This window comes from Canis lupus, chromosome 1 (assembly GCF_011100685.1).
Source record: "Canis lupus familiaris isolate Mischka breed German Shepherd chromosome 1, alternate assembly UU_Cfam_GSD_1.0, whole genome shotgun sequence".
Lineage (NCBI taxonomy): Eukaryota > Metazoa > Chordata > Mammalia > Carnivora > Canidae > Canis > Canis lupus.
In genome coordinates this window covers 42173535-42186251 of record NC_049222.1, presented here as the reverse complement: position 1 = coordinate 42186251, position 12717 = coordinate 42173535, and the positions used below count along the sequence as shown (strand labels likewise).

General features: G+C 39.1%; 1 protein-coding gene and 1 pseudogene across 4 annotated transcripts in view; both read left to right on the top strand.

Annotated features, from left to right (window-relative positions):
- Positions 1-12717, top strand: part of RMND1 (required for meiotic nuclear division 1 homolog) — a 44488-nt gene that overhangs the window by 22161 nt on the left and 9610 nt on the right. For 3 of the 4 annotated variants that reach the window (XM_038526330.1, XM_038526333.1, XM_038526331.1), the window contains 5 exons: positions 343-443; positions 2597-2703; positions 3571-3635; positions 4349-4425; positions 7772-7892. In XM_038526330.1, the coding sequence (XP_038382258.1) occupies positions 343-443; positions 2597-2703; positions 3571-3635; positions 4349-4425; positions 7772-7892 (471 nt within the window). The remainder of the gene's footprint in view (positions 1-342; positions 444-2596; positions 2704-3570; positions 3636-4348; positions 4426-7771; positions 7893-12717) is intronic. The other variant, XM_038526332.1, reaches the window with a different exon arrangement.
- On the top strand, positions 157-281 carry LOC119869943 (annotated as a pseudogene).

Here is a 12717-nt window from a genome sequence, read left to right as displayed (position 1 = left end):
ATGTTAATTAGTTGGTTTTCTTTAGGTTCTGGAATAAGATAATTTTAATTTTTTTCCTTTTGTTAATCTGTGTTTTCTAAATATAAAAACAATATATTATCTTGATGAATTTAGTATCACAAAGAATTTGCCTTTTCCTTAAAAACTAAACAGAAGACCTTCGCTCAGTGGCAGGATCGTAGCCAATGAGGTTTCTCTGAGGCACAAGTATTGTTAATTAAAAACTAAACAGAAGAAACGTCATCTGATGTGATGAAAAATATTATAAGCATTTAACACTGTACCATAGTTTTGTACTGAGAGAGTCAGGTATAATTTTGGGTTGTCTTCCTTCTTTCCTAGATGAAGCATGTGATGCAGGTCTTAGAAAAGCATGAAATCCAGCCCTATGAAATCGCGCTGGTGCACTGGGAAAATGAAGAGCTTACCTACATAAAGACAGAGTAAGCATTTTATCGAGTTTACGGAAAGGGCACTTGGCATAACTTGGAGGTGATAAACAACTTATGTGTCTGGAGACTGATTTTAAGAAAAAGGTTATTGGTACAAATAAAAAGCCTAAACTATATAATAAATATTAGTAGGTAAACATGATGGTTTGCACTTGTTAGGCTACCCATAAATTAAAACAAGTAGATAGTTTAATCCCAAAATGATTGAGTGTCCTAAGCAACCTAAATCAGTAAAATGCTCTGCCTTCATCAAAATGAACCTGTCAAGTAACTATAGTAAAGGTTTCTCATAAGTAAGTCCGTTTTTTCCCTGTTGATTTTGAGTACAGATTAGGTTGTGATCTAAGAAATGGGGATGCCTGCAGGAAGTGGGGGCCTCACAGCATTCTCAGGGAAGGTGCATGGGTAGGCAGCATACCAGCTGACTTTCTTGTCTCAGCAAGCAGGGAGAGATGAGGAGACATGTCAGGGTGGAGAGAAGGCAATGTGATCAAAACTGCAATGCCTTTTTCTTCGGGGAGTGACCTATCTAGTGGAACACGGAAAAAGAATTCTTTGTATTAAGAATGGAAGAAAGGAAGTGATGAAAGCAGAGCTTTAGGAGAATCTGGAAGAGACACCAGCTGTAGACAGACAAGATGGGATCAGAGCTAAATAATAACAGCCAACAAAGATAAACCACTCGCCCTGCACCAGGCACTGTTCTGGGTGCTTACCAGGCATCCTTTCGTTTAATCCTGACAAAAAAAAAACCCTGCAAATGGCATTAGCCAGCTTTTGGACAAGGTTTGGAGATGTTTCGTCCTGCCCTTGGGCACCTGACCAGTGAGTGAGGGCCTGGGCCCACAGTGTATATACTTGAAAGTCAGGTTGTGAACCTGAGAGACACAACAGAGGAAGAGCTAATAGAATGTTATTCATTTTCTTATTAAGCACTCGGCCTTGTGGTTGTTTCCCCGGAACTTCCCTTCTGTACTCTACATCCAGATTAGACTGTTCCTGGGCACTTACAGACACACACACAGGCATGCTCACTTATTACCTCATAGTCTGTGGAGGGGTAAAGTCCCCACCTGAGATTTCTTTGGATCCCAGATCCCATATTTGGTTTTGTCAAAAAGCCCATCATAGCTGCCACCACTGTGGCTGTTACGTGAGTCCTGCCAATGATTCCAGCTGTTTGCTGACTCCAGCAGTTCTGTGGTGTTGGCTAGGCTTCTTCATTAAAGCATCCTATTGACTCTGCTCTTTCTCCTCTTTTCTTCTTCCTTGCACCTGAGGTTGTCAGCACATTGTACCTCACTGCTCTCCATTAGGCCTCCTGGTCCACAGCTTTGCCCCTCTCCTGCTTCAATCTTCCATACGGTTTACCCTATATTTTTCCTATTTGCTTTTGACATTTCTATTCCCAAATTCCCAGTCCTTCCAAAGCCCTCACATGTGCACTTCACTTTTTTTACCGCTTCCCCACCTCCCTCCCTGTTTCCACCATGTCATTGTGGCTTTAGGTCACATTGTATAGATAGCTTTATATTCACCATGTGATCAGTTAGCAATTTATTGTGATCATGTTCCTTTTCTACAAAATATCAAAACATGCTTATTAATTTTTGCCATGTGGATTTGCTATAAGTGAACCATTCCCCTGTTGAGCATTTAGTTTCTTTCTTAATTTTTTACTGTTAAACATTTGACTGTCAAAAAATTTTTCCCACACAGATCTTTCTTTGCATCTCTAATTGTTTCCTTAGGATAAATTCCTAGATGTGGAATTACTTGGATCAAAGGGCATAAGAACATTTATTTTTTTATTTTTTATTTTTTTAAAGATTTTATTTATTCATGAGCAACACAGAGAGAGAGAGAGAGAGGCAGAGACACAGGCAGAGGGAGAAGCAGGCTCCTCACAGGGAGCCCGACATGGAACTTGATCCCAGGACTCCAGGATCACACCCTGGGTGGAAAGCAGGTGCTAAACCGCTGAGCCACTCAGGGATCCCTAAGAACATTTATAAGACTTGGTACAAATTGCCAAAATGACCTCTAGAAAGAGTATAAGATGACTACTTCTTCAAAAGAAAAAGTTAAAAAAAAATTTAAAGGCTTTTTAAGATTTAGAAGGTCATTTTTTTCCCTCTTCACAGGGGACAGTCGAGACTTCACAGAGGGGAAATCAGATTAAATTCAGAGCTAGATTTAGATGACGCCATTCTAGAGAAATTTGCTTTCTCTAATGCTCTTTGTCTTTCAGGTAAGTTATTGTTACTTATCAGAAAAAATGTTACATAGTGTTCATTTCATTGGGGAAGTTTAAGCATTCAGTAAAGATTTCGGCATATTTTCAGATTACTCAGCAAAGCCATAACATTTCTTCTCAAGAGAAAAAAAACATATAGAGAATAGAGTATCTGTGCTGAAGCTGTTCATTCATTATTAACTGTATTGATAAAGCTTACCCTCTCCAAAAATATTTTCTGTAGTATCATTATTGTCTTGGTTCTCCTGTCCTCTCCAGCGTGGTTGTTGCTCTCAGGTTGTTGCTGATCCAGGCAGAGAAAGCCCCAGGCCTCTGTGAAAAACTGCACACCAGTTCTCACAGCAATGGGACAGAAACGCATGCCCCTGAATAAAACTGCAGAAATTCTCTAAGAATTTTTTTTGAGTGCCCCCTCCACAAGGCTGCGTCTGACATGGCCTTATCCACACCACTCTCGAGGCTTCGGGGACTTGGGAGCTTTACACAGAGCCCCAAGGAAAGGAAGGAGGGTGGGGGAAGGTAGAGGAGGCCTGGCTCCATTTCCCTTCAGGATGTACCTTACACACACTCTGGGCTTCCGAGATCCAGTATTAGAAAATCAAGAATTCTACTAAATACCGCTTTGGTCTGCCAGCAGGGCTTGGGTATCTACTCTGTATCTTCCATCTTTTTCACTTTAGTGCTGCCCTTTATAATGATAATGAACTATTCTTAAGTTTTCAGTTGTATATTGTTAGCGCATTGCTTTTTAAACTCTTGTTGAAATGGCAGCAAAGGTACTGGGCAGTTAATTTATGTATTCTGTATTAACATGAATATTTTGATGAAAAAATGTTCCATTGTTGTTATTTTTTTCCTCAGTGAAACTGGCTATTTGGGAGGCATCACTGGATAAATTTGTTGAGTCTATTCAGTCAATTCCAGAGGTAATTATGCCAGTTTTATGCTTGTTTTCAAGAATTGATTTGTATTTGGGAAAAACACAAATTTCCCACCTTAACAATATACTTAGGAATACAATAAAGTAGTAATAAACACTACACTGAATTTAAGCAAAAACAGAACACTTGTTACATATATAATAAAAAATTTTATAGGTTTTTTTTTTTACTTTTGAAAACTTAAAATTCTCATTACTTCTTTCTGATGGTGTAATATTTGTAATGTAACTGAATTTTTTTTTAAAGTGAGCTGTTTACTCTCTAAGGAAAAAGTTTATGACCAGTTATCTTGATTGAAAAGTGCTTTGCTGAATTATGAGACAAATAGTGACTTGAAAATACATATAAATTTTTTTTCAGAATACACCAAAACTTGTGTTTACTGTTATTTTGTTTTTATTGTAAGAATAATGGAGTTATACTTGAGAAAAGAGGTCCTGCTTTTTTTTTTTTTTTTTTTTCAGTAAGAGATTAGAGATAGATACTAGAAAATGCTAGTGAGAAGGGAAATAGAACAAGGGAATAAAAAATTTCTACCTAATAAGATGTTGAAATTTCAAAGAAAAATGACTCAGAGACATCATCCAAGAGATGTCATTTACATCTGCTCTAGAATGTGCTTCATGGTTCTGTTACTTGTTGGAGAGATGTTTGTACGTATATGTATGTATGTGTGTATTTTTTTCCCTCCCAAATAGGCTTTAAAAGCTGGGAAGAAAGTGAAACTATCTCATGAAGAAGTTATGCAGAAAATGGGTGAACTCTTTGCCCTGAGGTAGAATTTTCTCTGTAAATAAAATTAATGTATGTAGTTAACAGTCTGAAGAAGACATTCCTGTACTTGTATAATAAAAAGCAAACATGTGTCTTTATGGGAAGTGCAGCCATTTATATCTCATGGATTTTAAGCAGGGGAATCTCTTACCCATTAGAGGCACATGGGCTGTACTAGGACTGTGCTGCAAGAAATTCTGCATATGCACAGAGATCATAATTAATCTACATTAAAGCTATGTGAGGGAGCCCAGTAGATGCTCTCTGTAGGTAGAAAGATATATTCTAGAATTTGGGAATGGGAATTCTCGGTAAAAATATCTCATTTCATCCAGAGAGTATAATGCTAAGCAAAATAAGCCAGAGAAAGACAAACACCATATGATTTCACTCATATGTGGAACTTAAGAAACAAAACAGATGAACAAGGGAAAAGGAGAGAGACAAACCAAAAACAGACTCTTAACTATAGAGAACCGATAGTTGCTGTGGGTGGGGGAAGTAGGGGAAGGGGATTAAGAATACATCTTATCTGGGGATCCCTGGGTGACTCAGCGGTTTGGCGCCTGCCTTCAACCTGGGGCATGGTCCTGGAGTCCTGGGATCGAGTTCCGTGTCGGGCTCTCTGTGAGGAGCCTGTTTCTCCCTCTGCCTGTGTCTCTGCCTCTCTCTCATGAATAAATAAATAAAATCTTAAAAAAAAATACACTTATCATGACATGCACCGAGCAACATATAGAATTGATGAATCACCATATTGTACATCTAGTATGACCAATATAACACCGTAAACTACATTGGAATTAAAAGAATATATATATAAAATTGCCTATCGCTAAGTAGAAGCAAGTGCTATAGAAAATTTGGGATCCCTGGGTGGTGCAGCAGTTTGGCGCCTGCCTTTGGCCCAGGGCGCGATCCTGGAGACCCGGGATCGAATCCCACGTCGGGCTCCCAGTGTATGGAGCCTGCTTCTCCCTCTGCCTGTGTCTCTGCCTCTCTCTCTCTCTGTGACTATCATAAATAAATAAAAAATTTAAAAAAAAAAAAAAAAGAAAATTTATGTACCATATTGACTCAGACACACAGTAAGACGCCACAGCAGAGACAAATGCTGTCAGTGAAGCTATGATACGATGCTTTTTTATCACAGAATTCACATCTTATGCTGAAATAACTCCTTTAGCTGTATTTGGGTGTGGAGTCCATCACATTCCCCCTTGGGCATATGTAAAAGGGAGGCAAGAGGGAAGTTAAGGCAATGACAACTAAGTCCCACCTGCCACCTGTAAGACATCATCAGCTTTAAAGCTGCCGTCCATTTTCAGAGACTGGAAAGAAAAGTGTCTTAAAACTGATGAAGTACATCAGTGCGTCATTTTAAATAAGTTTCTGGAAAGGTGTCCAGTTTATTTTATTTTTGTAATTTTCCCAGGATTTATGGAATGAAACATCCTGAATCTTGGCATTATTCTTACCAGGCAGCATTATTCAAGGTCTTTTCCCTCAAAGTCTACTGTGTGAGCTGCTAGAGATCGTTGTAAATAGTTTAGAGTTGTTTTTCCACATTCCCCATAGAGGTTGGCCTGGAGAGAAGTGGTCCAGGATTTCTTCATCTCTGTGTTCTTCATAACCCAGGGGTCCTCATTCAGGATGCCAACAAGATGAAAACCCATCCATCAGGAGCGTTCTGTAGCATATCTGAAGCGTTGAGCCTTGAGTTCTCTAAGAAGCGAGGTAGAGAGTGTCTCTATCCTCTTCTCTTGATGATGCCAGTAGAATTTGATACGGCAGATTAGAATCCTATCAAAACTCAGAAGTCAGGACTAAATATACGTAGGTTTGTAAACAGTTTCTACAGAGTCTTCCTGTTCTTATCCTAAGTTTTCTTCTCTTTACAATAAAAGTGCTTGTGTGTTACTAAGAGGAACATGGTAAAATCTATGAATAGATACATGGCAGGTGGGGATCCCTGGGTGGCTCAGTGGTTTAGTGCCTGCCTTTGGCCCAGGGTGTGACCCTGGAGTCCCGGGCCAGGCTCCCAGCCTGGAGCCTGCTTCTCCCTCTGCCTGTGTCTTTGCCTCCCCCCCCCCCCCCAATGTCTATCATGAATAAATAAAATCTTTTTTTAAAAAAAAAGGATACATGGCAGGTTACAACATTGGGTGAAAAATCAAGTACACATTATGTATGGTATGATCCAACTTGTATAAACAAAAATGAATATTCATCTTTATCTTGATATGTATGCATACCAAACATCTGTGTTTGTGTATGCACACATACATGAATATATGCATAGAAAAGGTCTGGAAGGACACAGTAGAGTGTTTACAGAGCCTAGAGGATTTGGGCTGTGTTTTAGGGTAAGAGGACCAATTACTGTTTTCCGAGTTCTTCTCTAGGGCTTTCTTTGTTATACTGAACAGCCACTTACGTGTTACTTCCGTGCCTTAAATTTTCATTTAAAAATAGACCTAGGGGGGATGCCTGGCTCAGCAGTTGAGCGCCTGCCTTTGGCTCAGGGCGAGATCCTGGAGTCTCAGGATTGAGTCCTGCATCAGGCTCCCTGCATGGAGCCTGCTTCTCCCTCTGCCTGTGTCTCTGCCTCTCTCTCTCTCTGTCTCATGAATAAATAAATAAAGTCTTTTAAAAATAAATAAATAAAAGTAAACCTAGGTGTCTCACATAAAAAGAAAATAAGAGTTTGTGTATGCGTGTATTGTCCAGCGTTTGCAGAAACACTGGAAGAACAGAGGAAGGGTTAACCTGTCATGGGTGGGAGAAAGGGAATGATGGGAAGAATAGGAGGGGGATTTGTCAGTTTACCTTTTCTGTCTTTTTTACTTTAAAGCCACATAATTACTTACCAATAAAAAAAATGTATATATGTTGTAAAAAAAAATTTTTTTTTAAGATTTTATTTTTTCATGAGAGACACATAGAAGCAGAGACATAGGCCGAGGGAAAAGCAGGCTCCATGCAGGGAACCCAATGCGGGACTAGATCCCAGGACTCCAGGATCATACCCTGAGCCAAAGGCAGACGCTCAACCGCTGAGCCACCCAGGCATCCCTATATTGTAAAAATTTTTAAAGAAAACAAAAAAGCTCAGATATTGAAAGCAAAATGAGAGGTTTTATTTTTCTAACAACATAAATAACATTAACGTTAAGGATTGAGTTAATTTGGTTGCAAATTTCAAAATGCTTATGTAAATTTTTGTATTTACATATTTCTCAGAAAGGTCAGCATTAGTAGATGTTTTCATAAAGTACTTTGTAAAAAGAAAATAAGGACTGATTTATAATTCAGAATTAAAAAGTTATCATTTTGGTTTTTTTAAGACACCGTATAAACTTGAGTTCAGACTTCTTGATCACTCCCGATTTCTACTGGGACAGAGAAAACCTGGAACAGCTTTATGATAAAACCTGTCAGTTCCTTAGCATCACTCGTAGAGTTAAGGTATGTATTTTGCACTTTTACTGAGAAAGACAATGCTCTTCTAATTTGTGTGACTATGTGAAGAGAAATTTTAAATGAAGTTAATGTGTTTAGTTTTGGAGAAATACTTTGACTTTTATTCATATCTCTGGATTTCCCCTTGCCCATCTACTAGATACAGTTTCCATCCTGTTTCTTTGTTGTATCAAATCATGTTCTGATACTTGCTCTGCAGACTAGATAAAGGTAGTGAGTTTAGAGGCCTACTCTTCCATTAGCAAGCTCTGATCAAGTCTCAAGAGTTCAGAGGTCCTGGAACTGTGTTGGTGGCAGTGAGAATAGAAATGAATTCAAGAAAGAATTCTCTGAGACAAATATGACTGACGTTTGCCTGTGAGTGACAGATAGGAAGATGACAAAACAAACAGGTGGGGTCAAGGGGAGTGTAAGAGCAAAACCGAAGATATGGTGAGAGTAAGTGGCAAGAAACCATCCAATGAGAACCATCACGCAAGCATTTAGATGCATGGAAGTAAAATTGAGAAGAGTGACATAGGTATCAAGAGAATGATGGAAGTGGATGGAGGTGATCGTGATGGAGATAAACCACATGATGGAGATGGGGAAGGAAGGTTGGAAACAAAATGGATGTTGAATGACCATTGCACGTAGTTCTCTGTTCTATGTTTATTACATTACGGTCCACATAACCACGCGGTTGAGATGCAGAGCTGTTCTGTCACTACAAAGATCTCGTTGTGCTGCCCCTTTCTTGTCACACCACCTCCCCTCCCCCACCATCCCCAGCCCCTGACAAGTAATCTTCCCCATCTCCATAATTTTGTCATTTTGAAAATGTTACATCAACTAATCATACAGTGTATGACTTTTGTTTTGAAACTGACTTTTTCACTGAGCATAATGTCCTTGCCATTCATCTAACTTGTTGTATGTGTCAAACCCTGCCCTCCTGTGCATTACTTAAACATTTTTTGGAACCCTATTTTGATTTATCTGTTTTTAGTATATCTCTTAGGTATTTAATGGTTGCCTTACATGTTACATTATATATATGTAGTTTATCATAGTCCACTAATTTTGACATTTTACCAGATTAAGTACAGAAATCTCCTACCCTTCACATCCCTTTACCCTCTACCAGTTGTCTGAACTATTCTTCTGCAGACATTGAAAACTCCGTCAGTTACAATTTTTGTTTCAGCCATCAAATACAATTTCAGAAACTCAAGAGGAAAAGGAGATTCCATTGTGTTTACCTGTATTTTTATTCTTTCTGTCATTCTTTTTTCCTTTGTGATGTTCCATGAGTTCTTTTATTGATTCTTTTCTATTTCAAGAATGTTCTTTAGTTACTCCTTTAGGATAAATCTGTAGAAATAGATTCTAGAGCAGCCTTGGTGGCTCAGCGGTTTAGCGCCACCTTCAGCCCAGGGTGTGATCCTGGGGACCCAGGATCAAGTCCCAGGTCAGGCTCCCTTCATGGAGCCTGCTTCTCCCTCTGCCTGTATCTCTGCCCCTCTCTCTCTCTGTCTCTCATGAATAAATAAGTAAAATCTTTAAAATTAAAAAAAAAGAAACATTCTAATTTTTCTTCATCTGAGACTGTATTGATTTCCCCTTCCTTCCCAAATAATATTATTACCAGCTCTAGGATTCTGGGCTGGCAGTTCTCTTCCAGCACCCAAAAATTGCTGTGGCACTTAGTGCTGGGCTGCTTGGTTTCTAATGGGATAACATCAGGTTCTTTCTTACACTCGCATGCGTATGTGAGGTTCTGTTCACTTGTTTTCTCTCTGTTGTTTGAATGGGGTCATTTCCATCATTCTGTCTTCAAGTTCACCAGTTCTTTTCTTCATCACCCTCATTCGGATGCTAAACCCATCACTGGGTTTTTAAATTTTACTTATTGTATCTTTCAGATCTAAAATTTTCCTTTGATTCTTATGCTGTCTATGTCTTTGCTGAAATTGTATTTTTTTTAACTTGTTTCAAGCATGTTCGTAATTGCTTATCGATAACCACTTTAAAATGCTTGTCAGATCATTTCAGAATCTGACTTATCTTGATGTTAGTATCTCCTGATTGCCTTTTTTTCAATCCCTCTGTCAGTACCTCTAGTTTTCTCTCAGTACCTCAGGTGTTATGTTTGTTTTTGCTTCATATACAAGGACCTTCATGTTCTCTACTCTTCCTCAGTCTTATTTCCTACCACTTACCCACGTTCATCCTACGCCCCACAAAAATAAATGACTTACAGAGTGCCTGGGTGGCTCAGTTGGCTGAGCATTCGGCTCTTGATTTCAGCTCAAGTCATGGTCTCAGGGTTGTGGGATTGAACCCTGCATCACATTCTCTCCCTCTCCCAGCTTGTGCGCATGCACACTCACTCTCAAATAAAATCTTAAAAATGACTTAGATTTCAGCAGCCCATCATGGCTCATTAAATACTATGGCAGCTCTGGTATCTACATATTTTTTCTCCAGGCCAGACACTTGCCCTTGAATAACATTGAATTTACCTTAGTTGTCACTGACCTTGTTACCAACCCTTCCTATACAAGCATCTTCCAGCACAGGAGAGTGGAGGTCATTGCCAGTGGTTGGGGAAAGAGGCCCATCCCAAACTATATTGCTTTTAGTTGACCCAAAAAGATTGATCAGTGATACTATGAGATTCAAACTTCAGTGGATTCCAGTATGGTTTTAGATACTACATCTAGCTAGACAGGATTTGACCATACAGATGTCTGGTCAGACATGAAAAGCATTGGACTTGCATGGTTGTGGACCATGTAGATAGGCTGAAGTCAGGGGCTATCAAAGGGATGCTGAAAGCTTTACAGAGTTGAAGGATATCTTGTGGTTGTATTAGTTAGCTATTCCTATAGAACAAATTATTCAAAATCAAGTGGCTTAAGACAGCACTTACTATTTTACAGTTCTTTGGGTCAGGAACCCAGGTCCAGCTCAGCCAGGTCCTCTGGCTCTCTCCTAAGGCTGCAGTAATCTCAGGGATCGGCTGAGAAGGTTAACTTCCTAGTTCATGCATGTGTTTGTTGTTGACAAGATTCAGTTCCTCTCAGGGTGTTGGGCTGAAGTGTCAGTTCCTTATGAATTCTTGGCCAGAGGCCTCCCTCAGGTCCCTGCCACATAGTCTTCTCCAGAGAGCAAGCATCTCCCAACATGGCTGCTTGTTTCATCAGGGTGAGCAAGTGAGAAGGGGTCAGAGCATTGCCAAGACAGACTCTAAAACAATCATTTGTAAACTAATCACAGCAATTACAGCCTATCACTTTTGATATTTTTGTATTCTTTTTGTTAGAGACAAGTCACTAGGCCCAGCCCACAGCCCAGGGGAGGGAATTGCACAAGGGTGTGAGTGCCCAGAAACCGGGACTTTGGGTGGCATCCTAGAAGTCTGCCTAACACAGACTTCAGGTTTTGAAAAAGGTGGAGAAAAGTTTAGAAGCCTACTTGGGAGGCACTGTGACCCACATCATCCTCATAGTGCTGTTACTTTAGTGATTCCTTCCTTCACACCACCAGAGGTACTGCCAGCAAGCATCACTGGTCTCATGTTCTGAATCATCAGTAAGCCAACTGCCATGGCCACTTGGCTTGGGCAAGAAGGTTGATGCCAAAGAAATTATCTCATCTTCCACCTGGAAGGTGACCATCTTTATTTGTCTATCCTCACAATACTAGATGGAATTATTGGCATCAAGTCTGCAACTGAGGACACCTTGAGTGATGAATACCGTGACAACCAAATGGTCAACTAATTCAAGTGCAAACATAAGAAAAAACATCAGTGACAGCAAAAGAGCTGTGTAGGCTCCCCCTCTACTTATTGTATGCTGAGTACTCTTGTTTTCAAGTATCAGGCCAATTTGAGGTTGTGTCCCTCCATGAAGGTATTGACATGTAACCACTGTCACACATCAGCAGTTGGGAGAATCAGATGCTAACCTGTCTCTGGGTAGAGAAAGTCCATGCAGTTCCAGCTATTCAAGGCACTAATCCCTGTGGGTGGTTATATTTATAGCCGCAAGATTTAACATCTTTGAGAAGAAGTAAAACTGAATTTATTCACAGATGATAGGATTTTATATGTAGAATATCCTAAAGAATCTACACAAAGCAACTAGAACTAATTAGTGAATTTATCACGGTTACAAAATTCAGGGTCACTGTATAAAAGATAATTCTTTTTCTTTATAACACCAATGAACAATTGGAAAATGAAAAATTTGAAATATCATTTACAATAGCATCAAAACCTCATATTCCTTAGGAAAGATTTTTAAAAATAAGATCTGTACCCTGAAAACTATAAAACATAGCTGAGAAACCAAATGAATGAAGACATGTATCATGTTTATAGAACAGAAGACTCAACATTATAAAGATCTAACTTCTGGAAGTTGACCTATAGATTCAACTCAATCTCAATAAAATCCTCAGCAAGGTTTTTTTATTTTAGAAGTAACAAGCTGATTTTAAAATGTAAATGCAAGGAGGCTTAAACTAGCCACAGCAATGTCGAAGAAAGGACAAAGTTGTAGGACTTTTATTATCTGATTTTAAGACTCACAGTAAATCAAGCTACAGTAATCAAGATATTTGAATATTAGCATAAGAACAAATATATAAATTAATGGAATGGAAGAGAGTTGAGAAATATACATAAAAGCAATTGATTTTTGACAAATATAAATCAGTTCAATAACAAAGGAATAATATTTTCAGTAAATGGTGCTGGAACAATTGGATAGCTGAACTCTATCCTTTACTTCACACCATTTTAAAACAGATCAGAGACCTA